General features: G+C 40.3%; 6 protein-coding genes across 6 annotated transcripts; 3 read left to right on the top strand and 3 right to left on the bottom strand.

Annotated features, from left to right (window-relative positions):
• Positions 1 to 111: 111 nt before the first annotated feature.
• Positions 112 to 2,666, top strand: LOC149115405 (uncharacterized). Its single transcript, XM_089285682.1, has 2 exons — positions 112 to 1,402; positions 2,638 to 2,666. The coding sequence occupies exons 1-2, from the start codon at positions 112 to 114 to the stop codon at positions 2,664 to 2,666; spliced, it is 1,320 nt and encodes a 439-aa protein (XP_089141808.1).
• A 16-nt stretch (positions 2,667 to 2,682) lies between these two features.
• On the top strand, positions 2,683 to 3,081 carry LOC149115404 (uncharacterized). Its single transcript, XM_089284901.1, has one exon. The coding sequence runs from the start codon at positions 2,683 to 2,685 to the stop codon at positions 3,079 to 3,081; it is 399 nt and encodes a 132-aa protein (XP_089141027.1).
• A 21-nt stretch (positions 3,082 to 3,102) lies between these two features.
• LOC149115403 (uncharacterized) lies at positions 3,103 to 6,603 on the top strand. The gene has a single exon (XM_089284899.1). The coding sequence runs from the start codon at positions 3,104 to 3,106 to the stop codon at positions 6,086 to 6,088; it is 2,985 nt and encodes a 994-aa protein (XP_089141025.1). The 5' UTR covers position 3,103; the 3' UTR covers positions 6,089 to 6,603.
• Positions 6,604 to 8,594: 1,991 nt separating this feature from the next.
• Positions 8,595 to 11,002, bottom strand: LOC149115402 (uncharacterized). The gene is made up of 3 exons (XM_089284900.1): positions 10,796 to 11,002; positions 9,994 to 10,380; positions 8,595 to 9,764 (listed from the first exon to the last, which is right to left on the bottom strand). Exons 2-3 carry the CDS (start codon positions 10,337 to 10,339, stop codon positions 9,700 to 9,702), a joined length of 411 nt encoding a protein of 136 aa, XP_089141026.1. The 5' UTR covers positions 10,340 to 10,380; positions 10,796 to 11,002; the 3' UTR covers positions 8,595 to 9,699.
• Positions 11,003 to 16,038: 5,036 nt separating this feature from the next.
• On the bottom strand, positions 16,039 to 26,775 carry LOC110051743 (uncharacterized). Its single transcript, XM_089283841.1, has 8 exons — positions 26,519 to 26,775; positions 26,120 to 26,217; positions 25,280 to 25,403; positions 24,821 to 24,915; positions 24,154 to 24,285; positions 23,918 to 24,058; positions 17,055 to 17,342; positions 16,039 to 16,454 (listed from the first exon to the last, which is right to left on the bottom strand). Exons 1-8 carry the CDS (start codon positions 26,763 to 26,765, stop codon positions 16,152 to 16,154), a joined length of 1,428 nt encoding a protein of 475 aa, XP_089139967.1. The 5' UTR covers positions 26,766 to 26,775; the 3' UTR covers positions 16,039 to 16,151.
• Positions 18,535 to 20,496, bottom strand: LOC110051650 (alpha-1A adrenergic receptor-like). Its single transcript, XM_020757737.2, has one exon. It carries the CDS (start codon positions 19,946 to 19,948, stop codon positions 18,887 to 18,889), a length of 1,062 nt encoding a protein of 353 aa, XP_020613396.1. The 5' UTR covers positions 19,949 to 20,496; the 3' UTR covers positions 18,535 to 18,886.
• Positions 26,776 to 27,492: the final 717 nt, after the last annotated feature.

The raw sequence follows: 27,492 nt of genomic DNA, 5'->3' as shown, positions 1-27,492 counted from the left end.
GACCTTCAGTTGCTGAAAGCTGACGAAGAGGTTGAGAAGCTTCGCAAATGGCTCGAAGACAGAAGACGCCAAGAAGAGACGACCGCGCGTGAAGATCAACTCAAATTCGAGATGAAACTGCATGAAGAAAAGATGAAACTTCAGACCAATCTCACTACGAAAGAGAGCCACGAGGGAGGCGGGTCACCTAAACAAACACAAGCGAAGCTACCAAAGATCGAGATTAAAAGGTTCGAAGGCTCTTACTTGGATTGGCCGAGGTTCTGGGGTCAGTTCACGGAGACGATCGACAAGGCCGAAATAGCACCTATCAATAAATTTACCTATTTATGTGGGCTACTGGGTCCAAAGGTTAAAGCCGCTGTGGAAGCCTTGCCGTTTACAGCTGAGGGTTATAATAGAGCCAAGTCGATATTACTAAGCAATTATGGGAAGGAATCCGAAGTAACAAAGGCGTACGTCAAAGAAATAATGGCTCTCCCTGTCATCACAAGCGCCAACCCTAGGAGGATAAGCGAGTTTAGCGAAACATTGACGTACTGTGTCCAAGCGCTGGAAACAATGAATAAACTCAGTGAAGTTAATGGAAACGTGCCAATGACACTGGATAAACTGCCAGCAATTCGGGGAGACCTAGTACGAATGGATCCGGAATGGGAGAAATGGAATTTCGTTCAGTTGTCAGAGGCAGTAAGACTTTGGACAAAAAGAAACCCGGTTGAAGAACGAGAAACATCGGAGCAACTTAATTCCAAACGTGACCGCTCAAATAAGCTCTTCCAAGCACGTGGTGGCGATGGTAAGCCAAACAAATGCGTTTATTGTAGTGATGTGACGCACAGATCGTCGGAATGCCAGAAGATCTCAACCGTGGACGAACGAAAGCAGTTTCTCGCGAAAAAGAAGTTATGTTTTAATTGTGCAACATCGAATCACCGCGCCGCAGAGTGTTTCAGCAAGAAAACATGTTTACATTGTCACAAACGCCATCACTCTTCGATATGTGATCGTGAACAAACAGACAGCGGGAAGCAGACGTTGATGACAGCCAGTGAGAACAATGAAGGAATCATGCCAGTCTTAACAGTAAAGGTCGATGGTATTACCTGTCGCGCGTTGATAGATACCGGCGCGGGGAGCTCATATGCATCTGCGAAGCTGTTGGATCTCCTAAAGAAAAAGCCAAGTGAAACGAAAACAAAACGTGTGGATATGCTAATCAGCTCAAAAGTAACCAAACTAGAAGTGTACGACACCGTCGTAGAATCCTTAGACGGGAGTTATCAGATGTCTGTAAAACTGACGAGAGTGAACAAAGCAGAGCTGTTGTCGATTGACAACCCAAACTACGGACAATTGATAAACAAGTACCCGCATTTGCACGGAGTCAAAATCACAGACCGTGACAAGAAGGACCAACTTCCCATACATGTCGTACTAGGAAGCGGGGAATATGCGCGCGTAAAAACTGAGACAAAGCCTCAAATGAATAAGTTGCCAGTAATCGGATACCCGTGTTTGCGCGAAGAACTCTGGGATCGTCAGGGGGCAAACATTGCTAGTCGCTAAAAAGGAAATGTATGGCGAAAAGTTGTTTCGAGGTACAAGAAAACGATTTTTGAGAGGGATCAACGCTTTTTCGCCGTCGTTTTTATCGCAAATGGATTTGGGCAATGTTAATATGTGGAATATGTAAGTTTTTCTTTGAATAACCGTGAAATATGTGACAAAATCTACCGATAAACTCCGTTGTTTGCGTGAGGTTTATTGTGAAATTTACATCGCGTAATGGTCTGAAAATATTACAAAATTAATTAGGTATAAATCGAGACGGAGGAATAACCCAGTAAAGCCTTTTAAGTTGTGTACAGGCTACTTTTGGCTTATTTGAAAGCTCAGTCGTACAAATAATACTGGAAATAAGCCCGGTGGCGATCATTGTACTGTCAGGGGTTGATTTAATGACAAATGAGTCCGCGCGACTCATGCTGTGTGGCTACTGTGTTGCTCAAAGCCTTTGTTTTGCTTTTACAAGCACGTATTTCAGTGATTTTCCATTTCTATAACAGATCAAGGGTAGCTCCTTGAATATATCTCTAAGTATTTGTATTTGAAAGTGCCATTTGTGCGTGATTATGCTTTCCAAAGCTTGGTATTGACGGTTGAGTGAAATAGCCCGACACAAAGGGTAGTAGTTCATTCTGCAATTTTCGATTTCTGTTTTAGAGCTTCTTTTCTGTCTTAATATTTAACTTCTCGGAGGGTCTTTTCTACCATTTGCTCCGGGTAGCCTCTCGAGATCAGGCGTGTATTGAAATTTTCAATATTCTCTTCAATGTATTTCACAATAAACCTCACGTAAGCAAAAGGGAGTTTATCGGTAATTTTTTTCACTTATTTCACGGTTATTCAAACAAAAACTTACATTTTCCAAGTATCAAAATTGCCAAAATCAATTTGCGATAAAACAACGGCGAAAAAGCGTTGATCTCTCTCCAAAACCATGTTTTTGGACGTCGAAACAACTTTTCGCCGTACATTTCCTTCTAGCGACTTGCAATGTTTGCCCCCTGACGATCCCAGAGTTCTTTTCGCAAACACGGGTATCCGATTACTGGCAACTCATTCATTGGACAGGATGGGGAACCGGTGGCGGAGAAAACTAAACTGGGATGGTTTATCATGAGTCCTGGATCAGAATTTGACCACAACACGATGCTGCTGACGCAAACATCACAGAGCGACTACGAGGACCTGTGCAGGCTTGACATACTAGGGCTTGCAGACACACCAGAACATGACCAGAGCATAGTGCACGCAGAATTTAAGGAACAACTACAACGCTCACCGGAAGGATGGTATGAAACCGGACTACCATGGCGAGGCAATCATCCAGACCTACCAACAAACGAACAAGGAAGTATACGACACCTGTCAAGTCTGACCAGAAAACTGCAGCGCATTAACCTCACCGATGAGTACGATGCCATTATACGAGAGCAACTCCAGAACAAAGTAGTTGAAGTTGCACCAGAAAGAATTGGGGAAAGAATTCTACATCCCACACAAAGCAGTGGTTAGAGAAACGGCTGAAACGACCAAGATGCGCATAGTCTATGATGCTTCTGCAAGAGCAACGCCAGAGTCACCGTCGCTGAACGAGTGCCTTTATCCTGGCCCTCCATTGCAAAACAAGCTTTGGGACATACTAGTGAGACAGAGAGCATACCCCATAGCTGTAACTGCAGACATCCAGAAAGCCTTCTTGCAAATACGAATCCGAGAGTGTGAACGTGATCCATTAAGATTCCATTGGAGGAAAAGTGAACACGGGAAGTTAGAGATACTACGTTTCACTCGTGCGCTGTTCGGTCTAGCCCCATCGCCCTTTCTACTCGGTGGCGTAATCGAAGCTCATTTAGATGCTTGGGAAGAACGAGAACCAGAGATAGTGGCAGAGCTTCGACGCAGCTTGTATGTCGATGATCTACTCACCGGTGGACGAAATACAAGCCAGGCCCAGCAGCGTAAAGAGAAAGCCGTTCAGATATTCAGCGACGCAACGTTCCAACTCCACAAGTGGCATTCCAACGTCAAACAGCTAGAGGAAGATCCAAACCTGATCGTCCCCCCTGAAGAGCAGTCATTTGCCAAACAACAACTAAATGTTAAACCAAGTGAATCTAAGATGTTGGGACTCAAGTGGGACAAACAGCATGACACCTTAGCGGTAGTGATACCCAAAGAAGAAACCCAGCCAACCAAGCGAGGAATCCTGGGAAAGATGGCTAAGATTTATGATCCCTTAGGCCTGATTGCACCATTGACGCTCACTGCAAAGCAGATTTATCGTGAGTTGTGTGAAACCAAAGTACAATGGGATGCGAAGATCAACGGAGAACTCCTACGGCGCTGGAAAAAATGGGAGGAGCAATTACCTCGTGAACAGCAAGTACCGCGATCAATAGCACGATATCAAGAAGCAGTACAAGAAGTGGAACTACACTCTTTCGGGGACGCATCAGAACGAGGAATAGGAGCGGCAGTCTATGCAGTTGTACGCCAACCATCAGGCAACACTCAACGATTAGTGGTCGCCAAGAGTCGACTTGCTAAACAGGGACTGACTATTCCACGCCTAGAATTGATTGCAGCGCACATGGCTACCAATCTATTGATAAACGTGCGGAACGCCCTAGATAACGTGCCCTCCCCAAAGGTGTTTGGATGGTTAGACAGCACCGTCGTACTTCATTGGATCAAGGGAAATGGCCAGTACAAACAGTTTGTCGCGCATCGAGTTGCCAAGATACAATTACACAAGGAGATCGAGTGGAGGTACGTTCCTACGGATGAAAACCCTGCAGACCTAGCGAGCAGAGGTGCTCCAGTTCAATCAGCACTTTGGCAACAGGGACCGGCGTGGCTCCAGGACAAGTCCAAGTGGCCAATCAACCCAGTCACTCGATCGTCACCAGCATCAGAAATGGAAGCCAAAGTCATTAGGGAAGTGCTCCACCTATCGCAAACCAAACCAGAGCCAGACGAGTTCGACGAACTCCTCGAACGCAACAGCTTGCGCCGAACTTTAAGAGTCGGCGCATGGATCAAGAGATTCATCCATAACTGCAAGCGTAAAGAGAAGAAACTTGGGCCCCTACTCACAGAAGAAATAGAAGACGTACGTGGTTGGTGGATTAAGCGAGTCCAACGGCGAGACAGAGAAACCACGGACTACCCTCAAATTAGCGGGCAACTCAACCTGAAACCCAATGAAGAGGGAGTAATGACCTGCCACGGCCGGATACAAGGGCAAACTCCGATATACCTACCGAACAGTGCAAGTTTTACAGGAAAACTGGTCCAACAAGTTCATTGCGCGACGCTGCATGGGGGAGTCGCTCTAACAATGGCAGCAGTGAGAGAGAGATACTGGGTACCGAAGCTTCGTAGCTTGGTCAAATCGGTCCGAAGTAAGTGCTATGGTTGCAAGAGATTCAATGCAACTCCAGAAAGAAACCCAATACCTGGTCAGTTACCGGAAGATCGGACCACAGTTGGCGCTGCATTTGAAGTCATCGGTACAGATTTCGCTGGGCCAGTGAAGTACAAACAGGGAAAGAAAAGTCAAGGAAACGCCTACCTGGCTATCTTCACTTGCAGCCTTTCAAGGGCTATACACTTAGAGTTAATGGCCAGCCTGGAGACGGACAACTTTATCACATGTCTCAAGCGTTTCATCGCTCGTCGTGGACGACCACGGGTCATCTACTCAGATAATGGCGGTACCTTCATCAAAGCTGAGAAATGGCTACGGGAGTTACGAAAGGATGAGCGTCTCCAGGGTCTTCTAGAACAACACGAGATCTCATGGAAATTCAACTTGAGCCGCGCCCCTTGGTGGGGGGGTCAGTTTGAGAGATTAATTGGAGTCGTGAAATCTTCCATGTTCAAAGCTATTGGTGGAGCCACTCTAACCTGGTCTGAGCTCAGTGAAGTGCTACTCGACGTTGAAACGCAGATTAATCGCCGCCCATTAAGCTATGTGGAAGACGACGTCGAGTTACCAATCTTAACGCCCGCAACCTTCTTGTACCAGCGAACAAACCAGTTACCAGAAGAGGAGACCTGGAGGATAACAGGTCGAGACATCCGGAGGCGTGCTAAGTATCTGCGAACCTGCAAGGACAAGATGTGGAGTCGCTGGCAGAGAGAATACCTTACAGCACTAAGAGAAAGACACAACCTGACGCACGCAGTGACCAAGTTCCAACCTAAGAAAGGAGACGTCGTCATAGTGAAAACCGACAGCAAGAATCGTGGAACATGGCCGCTGGCCATAGTGAATGAAGTGTACCCGGGCAGCGACGGCGTCATACGCGCGGTTCAACTCAAAACCGCGAAAAGCATGCTGGAACGACCAGTACAACATTTGTACCCATTGGAACTCGAGTGTAATCTCAACACTCCAGTGGCAGACCCGCGCTTAAACCCACAGGCTCAGGATTTCCGCCCTAAAAGAGATGCAGCATCAGCAGCAAGGGTACGAATGAAACAACTTGCGGATGCTGAGCAATGTGAACTATGAACAGAAATCAAACAAGTTGCGGATGTTGAACAATGTGAAATACGAACGGTAAATCAGTTCGTGAAAACTGATCCATTAGCAGTAGAATATATCATTGTTTTGTTTGAGGGAATCAGTACACAGCCTGAACTGTGAATTTTGAAATCGTCAATAGGAAGTGACGTTGATCGAGGACTGATTATCGTTTTGTTACCGCTCATATGTGATTTAATAGTTCAAGACTCAAATCGCGTGATTGAAACAGAATTATGACATATGCTTCGATAGCGAACCATATGAGGGGAGTGTGTGTCGGAAACGTCTTGTTAGCATGTTGCGTGACAAATAGGGCATGGCGATTTCACATTGATGTAAACTGAGCTAGTAGATAAGAATTAACAATTACCGGAAATTCCTGTGTGACCAAACTAAGGTAGCTAATACAAGAATAGGATCGAGTAGAATTACGGACAGTTCGAGAATTGTACTTGATGTGATTAAATGGTGACTGTGTGATTAAAATACAAACGAAGACATCTTGTGACTTTTGGAGAGCACTAAAGTAGAGGGGACATTCTCCAAATCGGTATACACCGATCAGCAGAAACTGTCCGGGAAGAAATTATAAAGTACCTGACGAACAATCCAAACAACAGTGAAGGTATGCCTTTGGAGCTTTTTGCGGCCACACCCTGGGCAGAATATTTACACTCAATGGCAAAGAATGGCACCTATGGTGACCAAATAACTTTACAAGCGGCAGCAGATTTGTACAATATTGAAATTGTTGTAATTTCGACCTTGGGACCTGATGCCACAGCGGTAATTTCTCCCTCTTCTAGCATACCCACTGCAAGAGTTCAGCTGGGGCATTATGCAGAGAACCACGGAGAACACTACATATGTATGGACGGCAGAGTGTTGCTGGAGGAGGAGGAGCAGGAGAAAAAGACAAATGGAGAGGTGGAAAAGGTGGAAGATGATGAGCAGGAAGAAAGGGCAGAAGAAGAGGTGGAAGATGATGGCGCGGATTTGTTATCTACTCAGGAGGATTACGCACACGGCCAGTATATGGGAAAGGAAAGAGAGGTGCCTGAACAAGATCAACATCGTATACAAATCCCCATCCACTTTGTTGGAAACGAGACCGTTGGAATGGTTTCCACGAACGACGCAACCACCCCCATAGAAAGGCTCCCGAATGAAATTTTAGAGAAAATACTTTCCGAGGCGTTATTATCTTCTGGTTTTTCCTGGCCTAACCATGTATGCCGGATGTATAATAACCTATGTTCAGTCAACGTCCGTTTTCGTGATATCACTCGTAGACTGGTCTCGATGCTCCCGAGTATTTACTTCTCTGAGGGTGGTGAACTTGGCATCGTTAGCGTCAGGAGCCTAATTAAAAAGTTTGGATCTTCGAGTGGTGTTGTGCTGGAGGTACGGCGAATAGTTGCCAGTCCAAATTGGGCAAATGCTTGGCTGGATCTGCGATTTCGTGGTTTGGGATGGTTTATCATCCTCAACATATTCTGGCGAAAAAGTCAAAAGTAGCATTTTGTTGAAATCTGCTTTGTCATTATTATCCACTCGGCTAGAATAGAATCACCCATGGTCTTTTAATGACTTTTTGCTTTAAAACAAAAAACAGTTCCTTGAACTGAGGAGAGAGAAACATTCTGTTCGTTCAGTTGTGTATTAAGTATTTATAAACAACTAGTTAATTCCATTTCATGTTATAGTTCGTTGTTGTTTATTCAAGGTTGAAATAGACTTTTATTCAATGGTTCTGATTCAATGCTTTAATACCACATATACTGATTACGGCTATGATGGTTGCTGTTCCATATTCTGGCTTATGTCAAGCCAATGTGATTTTTGAATTAAAATACGATACTATTTCACAATTATTCTATTCAACTATAGTTAACGGTCCCTTCTTAGAAGACTCCCAGTCAAAGCCTTTATTTCCGGATCGTACCATTTTGTACAGCTGTTATAAATACCAGCAAGATGTGTCCTCTACTCTTTTACTGATACACTATGTCCCTGCAAGTTGCTTTCCAGTTTCGTCCTCTCTAAAACTCCCACGGAAACAAACCTTTTTATTTTCATCCGCAGGAGATGCCAGTATATTTAAAATTCGAATCTTTATTTAACATGTGATAAATACCTTTTTAATACCTGAATTAAGCTATCATTTACAAATTAAACATGCAATAGGGTCTCATTTGCACGATAAATTAGACTAGTACCTAGCCAATGGAGCGGCTTAACAAAACCGATTTTTAAGTCATTATTCGTGATGACAAAGTGTTTCTGTCGCGATACATCGTAGTCAAGACAAATAACAATTGCGAGAAGCGTGGGGGAGAACGCGTTTCTTTTTCATCTCCTCAGTTTAGTATACAAAGTAAAATATCAAAGAAGGACGTATTTGTGCCCTGGGGGATTAGTTAAGTCATATAGTTTCTACCAAATATCCTATTCAAAGGAAATTTGAAAGCTTATTACAAAGTGTGACAACTTGTTATTACAAAGTGTGACAGCTATTTTATTACAAAGTGTGACAAGTGTTATTACAAAGTGCGACAGGTATTACAAAGTGCGACAGTTTTATTACAAAGTGCGACAGGTATTACAAAGTGCGATGATTATTACAAAGTGCGACAGAACACACCCTCTCTCAGTCGATGCCATAATATTAGAGGCAAACAGATGCCCAATTATTTCCGGGGTAAACAAGTTATGGTCCCTGTCATGAAGCAAAAGCTGAAGTTACCATTGTAACAGCATAACTCGTTAAAAACGCTATATTGTTAAGTGTTTATAACTCATAAACGAATCTGGTGACCTGAATTTTTATCATTTATTATCATTACTCGTTCTCCAATGTTTCGCCATTATTGCAATGCAAGGGAAGATCCTGTCTTTCCTTTGATGTGTAACGCCAATGTTGCATCAACTGGAAAAGAATGCACTGTTGATCTATTAAAATAGACGCGCTCGATAAAGGGTGGAAACCGCTGTCAGCCACCTTTCAACCACTAATTATAATTCCCTTGAGAAATGTCATCTTCAAATTTAAGCGGCCTTTACACGGCAAACTAAAGTTCGCAAATTCGTGTTGGCAAACTCAAGTTGGTGTGAGTGAACAACACAAAAACAGTCGGCAAACACGTTGACACTGTTTTCGCCGCGTTGATATATAAACTGTGAACTTTTATTTGGATTTTGCCAGTTGTTACGGTTAACTTGAAATAAACGCCGCTCTTTAATAAGCGCCTCATATCTATTTAAAGCCCCCCTCCCCACTTACACCACAAACATTTAATAAACGCCCCTGGCGTTTGTTAGATCATTTACGGTATGTATCCTCTTTGATTTCTCCGTATACTACATCAAACTCTGCTTTAAAAACATTGAGCACTTTTTGCCTAGCTAGTTCACTTATTGATAAATCATTGCTATAAAGGAAACTGAAAACAATGCATCCTTCATTTCAGTTTTAAAAAACATTCGTCCTTATTTCACTCAGTTGTATAGCTGTACTTGCAATTTGTGAGTCACTAGCTGTATACACTTTATTTTCAAATAAGCAAAATTGAGAGGGATCTATCCTTTTCTCTTGTTTATCGTAAGATAGTTATTTTTCTTAGGAATGACCTGGCTTCATTGTCACTGATCCGTGGATTTACTGAAAAACAAAGACAGAGACGTTATCTTTAAACAGAGAGGTGATTGTGTATAAAAAAAATGTTAACTTAGTAGGCTTTTGCAGGTTTTATATACTTCAAAATGTTGTTTTCTATTCTTTTCTATTCTTCTCTTTAAAGATAAAACCGAATTACAAAAATTAAGAAACTAAAAATTCAGGCTTAAGCAAGGAAAAGAATTCTATAACACTAAATTCATACGTGCCATACTTTTATTCCCCCTTTTCGGGAGTACACTTTTCTTTTTGACGCCTGCAGACCTCTGATCCTCGTGTGATCGTTCAAGCGCTTCGTGATCACTCTCTGTACCTTCTTGTTGCTGTTCATTGACGTCATAAAAGTCTTCCTGGTAGTTTTCGTGCAGCCTGTGTTGATTTTCGTGATGTGCCTCGTGTACATGTCGCATGTGATCGATATTATTTTGAAGATGTTCGCCATAATTGTTGTAGAATTCTTGAAAATATTCATAGGGAAGTGGGCCCCAGTCAGGCGCGGACCGCACGATTACGACAATGGCGCAAGCGAGTACAAGAATAATACACTGCTGATAATTCATAGGTCTGGTTAAAGGTTAAGTGGACAAAAGCATCAGTGAACCTGAAAACAATCCAACCATAAACATTAAACAAAGTTCAATGGTGTCGGTTAAATCATCAAACACTTTCTGTGAGTTTTTCACTTTAGTGACTTTGTCTGTCAGGATTATGCGAAGCAATCTTTTCTCTAAGTAGGAGGCGTGGAACCTTTGCATAAACTACTGATTCCTGAATCTGTTTGTAAAAAAGCAAGCGTAAATAAACAGCTTTGGACTCAGTATTGCTCGTAACGTTTTATACAAGTCAAAGCTAAGTCAAGCAATCGTGAAAGTTTAACAGGTAACCCGCTTGTGATTAATACCTGTTGTGAAAGTTTGGTTTTTGGGGAATCTACCCGCTGACTTGAAATCTATCTCATATTCTTTAAGTGTTATTTTCATTCACTGTAGACATAACACAATGGAAACTGCACTCACCTTAATCGAGAAAAACCTTAAGACGAGTAATAGGGGAGAAGTTGCCTTACATTCTAGTTTCTACTGTGCACTGATAAATTTACCACGGTGATGTCATTACAGGTCGAGCGCTCAGTGAGAGAAACATTTCATTCAACAATCATCCGCGAGATCCCCCTTGAGAAATGAGAATTAGATTTCTCAGAACATTCTATGTATTTGGTGTAAAGACGACACACGTTTGGTAACGTTTTACACATTATTATTATTATAGTCATGATTAATGGTGCGATTGCCTTGTGTTTCTGAGAACTATTTGCAATACCGTTGTGCTCTTGGACTAGACACTTAACAATCACAATTTATTATTAGAAACTGGATCATTGAGTAATGCAATTCGAGAGCTTTCACTGGTTTAGCCATCATGGGTTATGAGCCGTTATATCATGCTCTACAAATATGGCAAGCGTACGCGTGAATTTTTTGGGCGTGTTTATTTTTATTTCAATCTAGTTTTCTAGAATTTTGGGGCGTTTTTAATAAAAACAATTATTCCACACGCGCTTGTTGGATATGAAGATGATTATAGTCAACTCATATCCAACGCGCGCTCGTGGAATTATTGTTAAATATTTTTCCACAAAGGAGCGTAAATGGATACCAGTAAATTGAGGGGGAAAAGAGAACAGGCACTGGAGGGTTACGTCATTAATATTGCGATCTGTACAGGCCCGCAAATGATCCTCGAGCCGCAAATGTTCCCGGGACCGGAACTGATTCCACTGCAAAAAATTAGGAATGGCGTGGCCTCCATGAAAAGTCTATGGATGGATACATATTCTCTTAATTATCCTAGGTGAAGAAAAGACAAGCACCTCAGACATAAAAGCAGCAATAAAAAACGTTTAACATACTGCGCAAAATACTAAATTGACATGTGTCGACTGCATAAATTTTTCGTCTAGGAAACGCACTGCAAAAAGAATCAAAGCAGACTATGGTCAAACTCGTGGATTAAGGGCCCATTAACCGATTTATGCGCGCGCTCGCGCGCGTTACTAAGGAGGTGAAATTTCACTTCCGGTTACTTACGTCAGCCTGAGCTCAACAACTTCCAATAACTTCCAAATTCGCTTACATTTTAGATGTTTTTCTTTGTGTTTCACAAAATTCAAAGTAAAAAAAGTACAAGCAAAGACAAAATAAGAGAAAGACAGAAAAACAAGAGCAATAGAAAGAGAAAAACTAACTCCGTGTGGCTTTGTTTGATCTTACCGAAGTGTGCTGGTAGTGTAAATTGCGCACGCGCTGATAGGGTTACTTCCAAGATATATCGGGCGCACTTCCGGTTTCTTTAAATGCTAAAGGAAACGTGGTTTTTCCTTAAATCAAGCCTTTTTTGACGGATTTTGATTAAAGCCAACGTTAGAAACATAGCTATGCATTCCTTTTTCAAAATCATGCTTTTTTCAGAAAATTACGAACTTTTTAATATTTTGAAATTCTCTCAAAATCTGATCTTTTAGAAATGAAACAAAATCTATGCATAGCGTAATGAGGATTTAAATTAAAATATTAAATCAATAAAAAGAATTTCGATAAAGTAGTTTGCCTGGGAGCCTTTGCGTTTTTTCAGTATTAGTCACATGACCATGGGCGTGGCCTGATGACGTCATCACTAGTGTTGCTGATCATGAAAAAGTTAAAACCCATGAAATAACTCCGGAGGAACTAAAAATGACGAGGTTATATGAGAATAAATTTTCCCTAGCAACGGCTCGAAAAGATCGGTTAATGGGCCCTTAAGTGATTAAGTAAGTAATTAAGATGAAACATGTTGACGAACTTGCAATTATTGGTGTATTTTTAAAGGTTGTTAAAACAAGCGGGGTTCGTACCACGCAAGGTCGCACTTATCTCAGAAAGCGTAGGCTTTTTTCGTTGGCTTTCGTTGCACACATATTACAGAATAGCTAGGGTGGTAAAATTACAGCTGAACATGGAGTGGTAAAGGCTAAGAGTTCTTGAGTCACACAGGACACTGCTGCCAAAAAAATTAATAGACTACTCTCCCCCCTCCCCCCCCCCCCAACACACAAACACACACAACGGGAAAATTTGCACGTATTCAAGTCGTACGAGCTTACAGACCTTTTTCATTGCATTTCACTCAACGCTAAAGGTAAAGTTTCTTATGAGACAGCACTTCTTTTCCAATGTGGAACTGCTTGTCTCTATAGCTATATATTGCACGTAAAATATATCAAAATAAGTAGCCTCTTCTGCAAGCATTTTCAGTGTTGATCCAAAAAAGGTCTACCCATAAACATGTGCTCCTACGAGCTACAGGGGGTTTCTTTCCCTTCGTTATCTTTTCAATCAGGAAGCAAAAGTGTAAACACAAGACAGGGTAAAAATCGTTTAAGCTTATCAAAATCAAGTATTTGGGAATTTTCTTCCAAGTTTGTGTGCGTTTCACATCCCACTCAGAGTTCAGATCAATAACTAAAATAAACAAGACAAGTGTAGAGAGCACAACTTTAATCTAAACTTAACTCGATGTCGGTTGAACGTGGACTACTCAACAAGAAAAAACGTAAGTACTATAAACTGCAAAGCTCTGAACGAAGGTCCAGCTTGATTGAACGATGGATCTCACAGGAGATCTAATCAGCCAAACTTGAAAAGTAAAACGATAATAAGCTAGTCAATGACTCCTGCAAGGCTGGCACAAGGTCGTATATTTAAAACAATATTTCGGCTGGCCCCAGGTTTAGATGTTACTAAATTATAAAAATGAAATTACAATATTATATAATGGTGCAGATGTTTGTCCTGGTTTCGTTCATTGAAAAGTGTTCGTTTCGCTCAAATGAGTTCATCAAGGTCGTCGAATAAGACACATTCTCATCAAAGCTTACCACATTAACGTGAGACAGGTCACTTTCCAGCAAACAAATGCTCATCTGCTGGTCATTTTTAACGCCTGGACGAGTCAAATGCTCATGAAATTCAGCCTTCAAGTTGGCCATAGTACTAATTCGAACAATCGAGGTCAACTCCACTTCAATTTCGCGAAACACTTAAGGTAATTCCTCTGAAATAAAAGTGACAATAGATTTTTGTTCAAACTTTGTCCACTGAATATTTGTCATATGATAACTTCAATTTTGAAATAAAAAAGGGGGGTGCCCATGCTCATTAAGGAGCAATGAGGCATTGAAAATGCCCCATTTTGGCATTTTTTAATGCTTATCATAAGAGCGCATTCCCAGTAATTGTAACATCTTTGTGAGCCCGGACTCATAAGAACACGCATTAACCTACAGTCAATACAATGTGTCGGACACAAATAAACGTTTTAAGTTTGATTCAGACGGAAAGCTAAATCCTTGATTAAAAATTTGAACCAAATTTCTTGACGTGGTTACCGACTGCAAAATAGAAAAGACCACAGTGTATCTGCTATTTTTCTTATTTATTCAATTTTCAGCAATAGAAATTAAATCAGTCTTTTCTCACGCAAAGCTTATGATTAGTTGATTACAATGACTGGAAAAATAATTGGGGTACCCGTGCTCGTTGGTGAGCTAGAGCCATTTTTCAACTGACAGAGCTCAATATCTAGGCAAATCCGTCATGTTTTCAATGTGCGCGTGCACGAGCCCGCGCTAATGACGCCATAAATTATGCGCAGTAAGGATGCGCAATGCAAATGTGAGGAATGACCTTAATGGTCGTGTAAAAGCTACAAAATCATCAATTCGAGCTGCTACGATGCACGCTTTGAGTAGTAACCGCGCAAACACGATAGCGAGGCTCGCGCCGACTGCACGGTTACTATTCCAATATGGCGTCGGGCTCGGTTACTATTCCAACATGGCGTCGGGCTCGGACGTTCTCGTTCGGGCCGACTTTTTGAGTGAGTGACACATTTGCATATCGGAGTCCCCGCAACAAACACGTTTGCGTCCTAGATAGCTACGAGCTCCCACGAAAGTGCCTAAGATTCTTCGTGCTAGTTACCGTAGTAAAAATGTAGTCAATCCACCATTGGGAATTCTCGGTTGTCTCCACATTTGAGGATATTGTGAACATCCTGTGTTATCATACATCTCAGGCCGGGACCCAACAAAATCCGGCATTCAGGGAAGGATCTAGCTAAACTAAAAATTTCAAACACAGGATTTCGTGACGTTGGATATCATTTTTAAAGATTTGAAATTTGAATTCAAATCGTTCATACTGCACATTTTCTTGCGTTTCATATAGTAACGGTTGTATCAAAATATTGTATTATTACTGTGAAACTCAGAAAACCGTGAATACCAGAAATATTTAAGGATTATTATTGTGTAGTAAGGAAAAAGCCAATTAAGCGTGAGAAAACTAAACCGCAAACACCAGCGGTAATAAGCCAGGTTTCGATATATCAATATTCTAACATGGCTCTAAGACTTTCAGGACAGACTTCTATGTTTGATGGTGTTTTCTTTGTATCCAACTCTCTTTTGGGAATTGAAAGACAAAGGAAACTTAAAAAAATTACAAATCTAACCCGAAAGCCTCGGATCGATGTTAGTCATGTTAGACTACTGATCTATCGAACGTGGCCTATTGGCTGTGGTTTTGAGGTTTTCTCGCGTGTTCTGAACTTTATTGTGATTGGTTCAGTACCAAATTAACCTTTTGGAATAAAATCCAAATGTTCACGGTTTTCCGAGTTTCACAGAAATAAAAAAGCAATTGCATAAATTTTAAATCCACAGTCCAAATTACTGAGTCCTCACATTTCTAAATTTTATGGCGAGGCGACCATTTCCGGTCCGGGATCATTTACGGGACAATCTGGGGATCATTTCCGGTCCTGGGATCATTTACGGTACAATTTGGGGATAATTTGCGGGCCTTTACAAATCAGTTGCGGGAAGCTGGGTGGAATTAACAGCAACATCACTTTTCATTATTATGTGGACACGAGTGTTTTACTAGAGAATCCATCACTTGTAAAATTCATACGAAACTGTAAAATCGCAAATAGTCACAAATTAAAAGGTCATTCCAGTTGTCGTTCGTGCTGTTGAGTGACGATAAATGGGAGATTAATTTCTAAAACCTTAGAAGTGGTTCTTTGAAATTGAAGTTTGGTTGAGGAAATTCTGGTTATTACATACGCCGAGTATGAATGTGTGATGGGAATTGATTAGCAGTTCACGAACGAGATGACAAAATGGAAAGAAAAATAAACAAGTTGATAAACAAACGGTGGTAAAGTAATGATTTATTAGTTACTACAAAATTATTGATTTGCTAAGTTTTTATGTTCAGTGAAAAAAAATGAGAGTCCAAAAGTCTCAAATATAATTGGTCTGGTTTGTCATTTTAACTGGAGTGGCGGTAAATGTTTCAGGCATGAGTAAAAGTCTTGCTGATACAAGTGTTGTTTTTGTATTGTGACAGGAACATCCTCTAATGTTGTTGGGTTCGACATCCATTTTTTAGTTCGCAGTTCATCCAGAATGTCTAACTTGTAATACCGCCATTTTTCGCCAGCCACAAAACTTCGGAAAACCTGTCTCCTGGAAGGGATTGCTTTGTCGAGTTGTTGCTTCATCTCTTCTAATCTGTGGCCGTGATTATGTTTACCCATAACACTTCTTGAAATTAAAACCAGTTCAACCTGAAAACATCAGGGACCAGTTGTTCAAAGAATGGATAAAGCTATTCACCGGATACATCGCTATCCACTGGATAGCGTAAACAACTGGGGCCAGTGGAATTCATTCTTGAATATTGTTTTCTATAAGAGAATAAGTACAAGCAACATGCACAAGCGCAGTAAGGTGTTGTTAAGTGACGTCCTTTGTGATCTAATTGCGTGGTATATTTCTTATGCTTATGCTCATGCACAAAATCAAAAAACAAAAATGTTTATTACGTTTTTATTACGTAAACAACTGGGGCCAGTGGAACTCATTCTTGAATACTGTTTTTTATAAGAGAATAAATACAAACAACATGCGCAAGCGCAGTAAGGTGTGTTAAGTAACGTCCTTTGTGATCTAATTATGTGTGGTATGTTTCTTATGCTTATGCTCATGCAAAAAATAAAAACAAACATGTTTATTACGTTTTTTCCGCTCTGAACTTACGGCTAACATTTCCTCACTCGACCCGGTCGCGCTTTTAGACGGATTCCCCCGTCCGCACTCAGATGCTTGGGGACGAATCAGTAACAAATTTCAGTGGTAATGATCAATAACTGACAAGATGTTCTTACCTTATTAACTGATACGATGCTCATTTTCGAGAAATTCTCTCCAACGCCAAAGTAATCTCCTTCACCCAGACGGCAGATAACAAGGAAATGCTTTTTGACGCGATCGTAAGTTTTTACTTTAAAGACAGGATTTATTCTGTTATCTGTATCCACTGGGGGTAAAATGAGTCTTCTTTTGCCCACAGTAGGCGTCCTTCTCACAAGAGTCATTTCTTGTATAACCTGACACTGGCCAGACCTTATGAAGTAAGCAAACTCTCCTGGGTTTCCTACGTCTCGAAGAATCACCTGAAATAAAGGAGTTCACCATGTTAGGATGGCTGCCCTGTGAGTAAATCTGAATCTGATTGAAATTTGCCTTGTTTTGTGATAGTCATTGAACCGTGTGGAATGTAATTCGGGGTGTAATCAAGCGAGTATGGTTTCAAAATCAGACGAGCGCGCAGCGCGAGGCCGATTTGAATTTACGAGCACGAATTCTCCTTGAATTGTACGACACGAGGTCCAATTACCACAATAATAATAAATTTCGAGATTAAAAAAGTATTTTGAGAACTTTTTTTTGAGCGAAAAAGTCAGTAGTGTTTTTCCATAACTTATAAAAACTGAAGGGAACATTAAGAAGGAAGCCATTAAAGCTTTCCTTGACGGGGACATTGTGTTGTGTTCTTGAGCAAGACACCTTACTCTCACAATACCTCTCTCCACCCAAGGGCATAAATGGGTACCGGCGAACTTAATGCTGGGGGTAACCCTGCTGTGGACTAGCATCCCATCCAGGGGGAGTAGAAATACTCCTAATCGCTTCATGCTACAGAAACTGGGATAAGCTCTGACCTGATGGGCCACTAGGCTCGAATGCAGACTTAACTTACATTGAAGCTCACGTGACTGACGTGCGAATAGCGAACGTATCCAGTTACAAAAAGTCGAAATTGGACACGTGATCGCGCACCGATTACGTGACAAATAGGAACCAATCACGATCGAGAATTTGTTATAGATACGATTACAGGGCATACTGAAAAGCCGAACAAATTTTGTCGGGTTAGTGAAGATGGTCGCTTTTGAAGGGAAATTTCCAAGCCAAGTGAGTTCCGCAACATGCAAGATAGAGAGATCTTTTCGCTTTGCTTAAATGCGAGAAAGCTAAGCGTCGCAGTAAAGAGTATTGTTTACTTATCAAATGAAAAGATGAAAAGAAACCATTTTCGACTTTTACACGCGCGGCTGGCCGTCTCCTGTAAAGTCGAGTAACTGATCACTCTGCTTTTGTAGCTGATCATTCTGCTTTTCGTGGTTGTATAAGACATTTGCTTTCTTTGAGATTAAAGCTCGTAGTAATCTAAAGCAGGGGTTAGAATTTTTTTTTCAATTTAAATCCAACCATGAGGAAGAGAGATTTGGCTTATGACCGACTGAAGTGCATCGTGTCCGCTATAGAAGGAAGTGAACTTCACACTCAACATAGCTCACCCAATGCTTTTCAAAAATAGTTTATTCCATTTGCAATCACTTGGCGTAAAATTTATTTTATTTGTCATGTTTTTTCTAGATACAGTTTGTTGAATTAAGTAATGTGCATAAATTTGTTGCGTTGTTTCATAAGCGGTTAGATAATTTACTTAAATAAAGAGAGCGGCAAAAATGTATAAATAAATTTCGATCAAGGAAAAGTTCCTGTTTACAATAAACATACAATAATAATTATCGGTGCTGATAGGAATTAGACATAGTAGCATTTGCCACCCGTGGCAACTCACTCTAACACTGATATTCAAACAAACTACAGTCATGTTACAAAAACAACTTGGAAGTTGTTCGTATGAATTTTACGAAAAACTAGTAATATCTGACTGTCTTCTCGTACTGATATCATAAAAGTCTTGATATAGAGATTTAAAAGTCTTGATAAACGCCTGCCTCAAATCCTTGCTAAAAACAACATAGATGAAGGGATTAATGGCTGAGTTAATGTTCGGTAACGTGTACACGAAAGCGATATTAATGAAGTAAAACAGACCGCTTAATTCAGGGTTATCATGACTATTCAAGCACGTTTGGCACCAGGTTTTCACCAATAGGATAACGAAAGTTGGCAACCAGCAAATGACAAAAGCGCCGACCACTATGGCCAGTGTTTTAGTGGCTTTTAGTTGTTGCTTGTACAAAGTTTGATTTTCACTGCCTTGACATGCGCTAGGTTGAATAGGTGTTGTTAATCTTGAAATAGCGCGGAAATGTTCCATGGCGATCTTGAAAATGTAACAATACGCGCAAATAATTACCACGAGAGGGAAAAAAAAACCCATAATTGCAGCGAAACTGTAAAAGTAAGGATCAGGCTTGTAGCATCCGTTATCGATTCCCACAAGCTTTCCAGTCGGAAAGGTCCAATTGGTCAAGCCAGATGATGCCACAATCAGCGAGTAAATCCACACAGAAGATAACATTAGCCACGATGTCTTCCTTGTGACGATTTGGTAATATCTTAGTGGATACTTGGTGGCCAAAAATCTATCGATACTGATTAATGCTAAGTTTCCGATGGAGGCGCAACAACAGAATAGATCAGCCCATATCCAGAACAAACACGCGTCTTCACTGAGGCACCAGTTAGTGTTATGTAATGTCTGATGGATGCGAAAGGGCAGCGAGAACGTCGCCACCATTAAGTCCGAACAGGCCAATGAAGCGACGAGATAGCTGGTCAAAGTGTGAAGACTGCTGTTGAACAATACCGTCAAACACACTGAAAGGTTTCCCAAAAGTGTGGTGATGGCGATGATGATGAGAAAGCATAACTGGGCGATAAATGGTTTGAATGTCGGTTGTCGACACAGCTCGAGTTGACTTACAACCGTCGATGTAATGTTATCACGAGTCATCGACATGGCTTTTTCTGATGAAAATCCAATGAGTATTTGTCTAAGACGACACCACGCCGCCAAAGGAGATCTTCGTAGTTAGAAACTTTAATGTTGCTGATAAGAATACCGCTGCAAATCTTACTTATAAACCACGTCGAGATTCTAATTTATTCAACTGAAAGTTGAACACATTAAACACTTCGCGTGTGAGAGTTAAGTGGATTTAAAGAGGCCCAACTTTCGACGGAAGACGAAAAAACTTGGTCAAGCCGCTGAGGTGGCGTGTATTGTGTTCTCTCTGCAGACAGGTGAAAAACAAATAACACCACTGACTCTCTGTACTGTGGGAGGGGTCTCGGCTCTACTCACCTTCAAACAAAAACACGAAATTAAACGGAAACAAAAGACATCAGAAACTAGACAGGTTTAGAAATTTAGAAGTGTTCAAGTCTTGTTATATCAGTTGGTTTCGAAATGATTTTATCGTGATGAATTTTGGATCCGGTGATACGGTGATATGGATCACATTACGCATTGACACACGGTTCGCGCCTTTTGTGTTTACTCAGATGCTAACCCACACAAAACACGACAAAATGCCGTACATTTTATTGACTTGAAATGGCGTGCTGTCATAATTTGCGACAACTCCATCAATCATTTTAAGGCGAATTAATAAGATGTCAGACGTGTTTTATCCGAATACAACAACTGTTGTCTTGCACAACAATGGCAAAATATCATACAATCTTTAAATAAAAACATAAGTCAAGATTTACGTCAGTAGAAGTATTAGGATTGTAGGAGGAAATGAACAGAATTTTAATAACGCGTGTGTAAATACAATTTTCAAAACTAATTTTGAATAAAGGGTGATTAAAGAAAACTTTTTTTATCGCCCGAGCCGTCCCGCTTAAAAAAAATTAAACTTCTTAAAACTTTCGAATTCTTCCTGCTCACAAATACGCCTATTTGGAAGAGACTTCTATATATCACTGGAATAAAACAGTTTTCTTTTAATTAAATAAAATTTTAAAAACGTCCAAGGATGGCATTTGGATTTTAAAAGATGTCAAAGAGCTTGCCAGTGCGTTGGCGTAACAGCTGTGTTCACCTTGTGGTGTAGTTTTGGAGTAAACAGTTGAAGTTGATGGTTACGACCACCACGTATTAAAAAAAAAAATTTCTCCCTCGATGAAAACAAAGACATCTTACACACCTTTTTAATTCAATAACAAATAAATTTCAGCTTTTTTAAAAAACCTTTAGTAAGACATATAATGATGTACTTGGATCCGTCAACTGCTAACCATAATCACGATTAGAAAAATGAAATATTCACTAATTTATAGACATACGCATCAAAAGTGAAACGTGATCCTTTCAATTTGGTTGAATTAACATTTAATACTTCATTTCAATCAATTTGTTTGAAATATTAAATCCTCCAGAAATAAACTTTCAATCATTCTATCGTCAAATCATTTTTTCTGTTTTGATTGCATCCTACTTCCTTTTCAAACCTGAAATCAAGTGAAACCAAAACTTCTGGATTTGCTTATTTATTAATGACTTGTAATGAACGTGCCGTGTGGTTGTGTTCTGAAACATGATCACATGGTTTGCAACTAATGGGTAGCTCCAAATTGAATACTTCACATGAAACGTACCAAAATACAGCGAAACGTATTCTGATGTCTGAGCACATTAACAAAATTATATAAGGTTGTAAATGAATATTGTAAGGGAATGTGCTTCACTTCAGTCTGAAGGTTCAGTGCTGGGAGGCCAGAATACCACACAGGAGAGTCAAATACTCCTACTTGCTTCATGCCATACAAACCAGACATGTATGTAGAACTTTGCATTTTCACCCTTTTGGTATTTATAAGGCAGTTAATAAAGTCCTTCTTCACAGCTCATCGCCTTCTGTGCTTTCTATAGTCCAATAGCGGCATTTTGATTTATATCATTTTATACCATTAAGTTACGTGAACTCCGACGGAATAAATGCCGCATTATTCAAACTGAGGAAACTACTAATTTCGCTTCCCTTCTTTTATTTTATGGTTTTGTTTGTATTTTCTAATTCGTCCGGTGTTAATGTTCTGAATTTGAATAAGTTCGTGTAAACATGTTTATACAAGGCAAGATTCACACTTGACCGAAATATCAGATCACGAATGAAATATGCTTCACCATGAACTATCCATGGTTTCATTATGAAACGTATCCACATCAAACATGGCGGCCGAGAGCGGAGAGGAAGCGGAGACAACTAAAGCAACAACATCCAGGTCCATTGTTCGATTCCCGTGAAAGTACACAATTATAAAATCGTGTGAACAATACAATTATGAACGTCTTGTGGAAACGTGTTTCGTTTATGCATGTGTACTCTAAGCAATGTTTCGTTGTTAGTCAGTGGTTAGTGTTAATGCAATAGTAATTACCTTATTTTCAGCGAAATACACTGGAAATACGAAGTGTCTAAATGACCGGCAGCTGGTCAAGGTTTTAAATAAACTAAATGACCGGCAGTCAAAACTTTTTTGTAGTTTACACTAAATAGCACTCCGGTATAGCCTTAAAGCACTCCGGTTAGTGTGAATAGCGCTCCGGTTAGCCTGAATAGCGCTCTGTTAGCCTGTTTGCGGTTAGCTTTCATTAACAATAACAATAATAATAATAATAATAATAATAATAATAATAAAACGGGTAAAACGATAAAACGGGTAAAACGATATATACTTCCCCCGACACAGCCAGTTCGTTTACAAACTTGTTCAGACTAAGCTGTCGTCAAATTTATTGCTTTGTCTTTTTCATTGCTCAGTCAAACGTAGTGTGCAGTCTAACTTACTATACCTAGTCCTGTTCAACGTATTGCGCATGACTGGTTCACTGTATTCAGGTGACCAGTGCATGAGTGATATGAGTCTGTCTGTCTAACGCATTTCATTTCATGCAGTTAGTCTATAAACTTATTACCATTGTTAGAACCATTCAACCGAAAATTCCTGAAATTCCTAGCCTGCGTCGCAGACAGAAATTTACCCGCGGTAGGCAGAGTCTGCGACGCAGGCTAGAAATTCCGGGAGGAAAGTCAATAGGTCTTTCCACAGGTTGCTCGGCAACGTTTAGGCAACTTCTTGTATTTCGAGCAACTTTTTTCGTTTCGGGCAACTTTTTGCATTCTGAGCAATTTCTAGTTTTCTATCATCTCTGAGAAATCAGAACAGCGTTTAGTGGTTAAATTGGCCTTGCTTCCATATTTCACAATGTTTTAGTAAACAATTTATTTAAAATTTCCTGTGAAATAGAAGCCACATTCCCCCTACCCCCTGGAGCAGATCATGGGTGCAAGATGCATGCAGCCGAGCTGCTAGGTCAGAGGGGTTTTTTAATTCAAATGACGGACGAAGATTCACACTCGACTAGAATTTTTACAAGATTAATATTAATATTGATGCGTAGTCTTTACTCAATTTTTTTGGATTTAACTGAGGACAAAGTTATTTAGCAACGCTGGTTACGCTGCAGAATTGCACAAAAATGCTTTGAAATCTTACTTTTGTTGTACTTTTGCGTCAGACCAATTAAGGAAGAAAGCAACAAAATTTTATTTTTGTTTTTTTGTTTTTGGAGCAACTTTTGAGCAACTTCCGTTACAAAAAGCAACTTTTGACTTTTTTTAGTTACTTTTGACTTTTTTAGAAATTACGGGCAAGTATTTGGGAAACCTCGAGCAACTTCTGGAAAGCCCTACAAGTAGAACGGAAATTCACGACAAGAAATTTCTGCAAATTTCAGCATATCTCGCAAAGCTGTCCTCTTTACCGAAAATTCGCCAAATTGTGTTCCATTTGTCACTGGAAATTTCCGTAAATTCAAAGCGGAACTGTTAATCGAATGGAAAGCGCTCGTAGTCCAACTTATTGCCAAGGTGACATGAGGTATTTCCCACTCTAACTCATTGCCCACACCACTCACCGTGTTTTGCGGGTACTCTACAAGTTTAGCTGTTGTATTCAGTTGTTCTAATTCTTTGGTTGTGTAGTCGCTGAAATAAGGCAGTGACCTCAACAAGGATATCCTTGTCTCCCATTCCTGTTGATGACCTTTCTTCAAAACCTATCGACCAGAAGACATAAGAAGAAAATAGTGTTCTGAGCGGTGATCAATATCATGACGAAAGTGAAACTTTGAAGTTGTCAAAAACCATGTACCATATTAAAATCCGGTTTGTCTACTGTGAGGAACTCTGCCGTGCCCTTACAGATGATGGTTGCGGCCCTCTTGATGTCATGAAGAAGCGCCAGCTCACCAAAGGAGTCTCCAGCGAACATCTCCCCTACGATCTGAAATGCCACAAGTATGAAGTAATAACCTCTTACTAAAGGAGTGCGAGGGGAATATTGACCCGAGGTCATGGTAGTGCGCACCTCGCTGCGCCGGGTCCGCACAAAAACGGCCGAGGGCCAATATTTCCCAGTAAGGCACGAGCAAAGTCTTCGGATCCACAGCTACTTTGACAATGTTATGACTAAATTCATGATCAATAACGAACAGACTATTGAAAGACTAACGTCAATTTGTTAAACAAGAAATCCTTTATCGACCAAGCTTGTTCGGTGGACCTCGACTCTGTCTCTGTCCATAAACGCGCCAAAAAAAAAGAACTTGGCCAATATCCAGACATCTTGACCTCGTGCTTGGTTAAGTTAAGTGACGTTTGAAGTGATTTTATGCCAGGCCAGGAAATCGTTCTTCATTGAGGGCATTGATTGGTTAGTCAATCTTCCTTTTACCGCTTTCGCAAGCTTATTAATTCATCCGCACTGCGTAACTTCATAAAAACACATTTGCTCTATTTTATATAAACAAGACAGTTACCTGCTTCTTGGAGCATCCTGTGCGTTTGTCTGTCTCTGTCACTTGAATTAACACATTTCCACTTACGATGAAGTACATGGACCTTCCAGGGTGACCTGGGTTGAACAAAACAGCATCTTAATGATAAAAAACATACAGTGCAGGATCGTTACTCACTTCAGTTTGCCTGCACTCGTTGTTTACCTACCGATCTTTATGGCAACACGCTGAAGTAATAAATGTAATAAAAACATACACATGAATTGCTGTTGAAATATGAATTGAATTAATACATTGGATCTACTTCGCCTGTTAGTAACTCTCTACTATGTACAGTTTTTATGTCTATCGTGGGATATTCCACTTTCAAACCTCGCTGTGATTGGCTAGTGTTGAATCTGTAATAAAAACCCATAAACGGTTCCAAGTTACCAAGATTAAATTTTCCCTGAAGCTGTAATCAATCCTGGACTCTTTTACCTTGTTGGACAACAACTCGTCCATCCCCAAACTGCTGGAAGTATACAACTCTTGCAAGCTCTTGTTTGATACGTGATGTGTAACGATTAAAGCATTTCAGCTTATCTACCACGCTGTAGATTAACTGAGGATAAATAACAAGATTATTACGTTGTTATCTGTAACTTAAACAATTCCACGACCCTGATAACGTTTCGATAATAGCCGAGAAAAGGGATGGTGTACGTATTAACTGCAAAGACACTAGTGTCGGTCTTTAAAGAAAACACGCATCATAAAATTAATTAAAAAGGGACCAATGTTATGAGCAGTGACAGCCCCAAGTGATTGACGGACGATGAAGAGGCAATAATGAAAACACTTTTTGCAGTGATAGAGTTTACATAGTATATTAGGATCAGGGATGGCGCATTTTTCAGCGACACAACCCGAACAGCTTAACACTTTCAACTTAATTATATCTTGTTTGAGTTCGAGAAACAGATTTGTATATGACTTGTCCGTAGCTAAAGTCGCCGGTCACATGAAACCATTTCATTTGATTTTCAATACTTTTGATACAAATGCACAATCTGAACTTTCAACAGGAAAAAGAAAACAAAGAACTTGTATCTTTGTAGTTTAAATCGCGTAAAGTAAGTCTTTTTAAGAAATAGTGGAGAGGCACATTAATATCTCCTAACTGAATTTGGAAAGCGCCCTGTTCTTTATTTCTGAGGCAGAGAAAAGCAAATTATGTTCACATATTTTTTCTATTACCAAAAGCTCACACGACAGCGGTTTTCAGAGTCAGATGAGTTATTCACAAGCAACCGCAGAGAGATCTTAAGCTGGCATTACCTTCATTTCGTCTTCTTTCCTTTGCCATGGGTTTTTCATGAGAATAAATTTGGCTTTCTTGGAAAGATGACCAGATGAATGCACCGCTGACTTGAATGCTATTAACAATAGAAAGAACATTGAAATACAGCATGTAAAACTACTTGACTTCTTTCCTTTGCCAAGGGTTTTTCGTAAGAATAAATTTGGCTTTCTTGGAGACATGACCAGATGAATGCATCGCTGACTTGAGTGCTATTAACATTGGAAAGAACGTTGAAATACAGCATGTAACAATACTTGACTACGCTGTTTTCTCGGGTGTTACAGCTCTATCACGATAAGAAACAACAAAAGCCGTGCACAACGCCCCTAAGAACGTAACTTATAAGATACAATAAAACAAGGAAATTTGTTCACCATTGACATTGAAAGATAAAACCACATCAGTTTGGCCACTTTTCTGATGAATATGGAATTCTTTACTATGTTCGTCCGCAATTTTCGTCTGCAGGGCTTTGGTCCACCAACCTTGTGACTTCACTGAACGAGCGAGGCGGCGAAATCTTTCTATCGGTGAAAGTTTCGATTCTTCCGTGTCATTCTTTGCCGAAGAGGCACTCTCATTTTGGTCATCGTCGTTAAGCAAATTGCCAGAGGATTTCATGTTCGGTAGGCTGTGCTTCCTACAGCTTTATGAGTATTTAGTAACAATTAGAGTTCACCAAACGGCTATGGGCATGAAATACGTAAGAATATACCGCGAACGACATCATAATCAGTCGTAATTGCGCGCGCACGCGCGAAGTTGACAGCTGAAAAGCTACATGTAAGATGAAGGTTTTGTACGAGACACTGTTTGGTTGGTTGATTACAAATGTTAGTTGAACAGATTCACTGTTCAGATAAGTTCGCCTGTTTTATTAACGCATCTTTTTTGTCTGCCAAGGTAAATAAGGCTAACACTTTATTTATTCTTAACGTTGTCAGGCTTCTTGTACCATTATAGGATGTGTTTTAGCACGATGTCTTGAGAAAAAACTGTCATATGCTCTCCCTTTTATCAAGCTCACTTCCTGAGACATTTTGCCGCCGCTAAAATTAGTTTTAATTGTTGGCGACTCATATCTTGAATATAGCTTGGCTTTTCATGTTTATTTTGTGGGAACATTATAATCTTCCCTCATATTACAAGCTTACTCCTAAACTTTGCCTGTAAATAAAGCTTATAAAACCAGTTGAATAGTACTGATTAAACCCACTTCCTTGCGTGGGAGTGAACTGGACAAGTCACAGTTTGAACATTTTAGTCCCTGGGTGTTTGTTCTTGTTACTTGGGGCGTTTAGTCTTTGGAATGGCTACTTTTTGTTAATATGAGAATACGTCTGACCTG

This window comes from Orbicella faveolata, unplaced genomic scaffold (genome assembly GCF_042242905.1).
Source record: "Orbicella faveolata isolate gen_17 unplaced genomic scaffold, um_ofav_v1 contig_13, whole genome shotgun sequence".
NCBI lineage: Eukaryota > Metazoa > Cnidaria > Anthozoa > Scleractinia > Merulinidae > Orbicella > Orbicella faveolata.
Note: the sequence above shows the minus strand (reverse complement) of the source record. Positions and strands in the feature narration are given on the sequence as shown.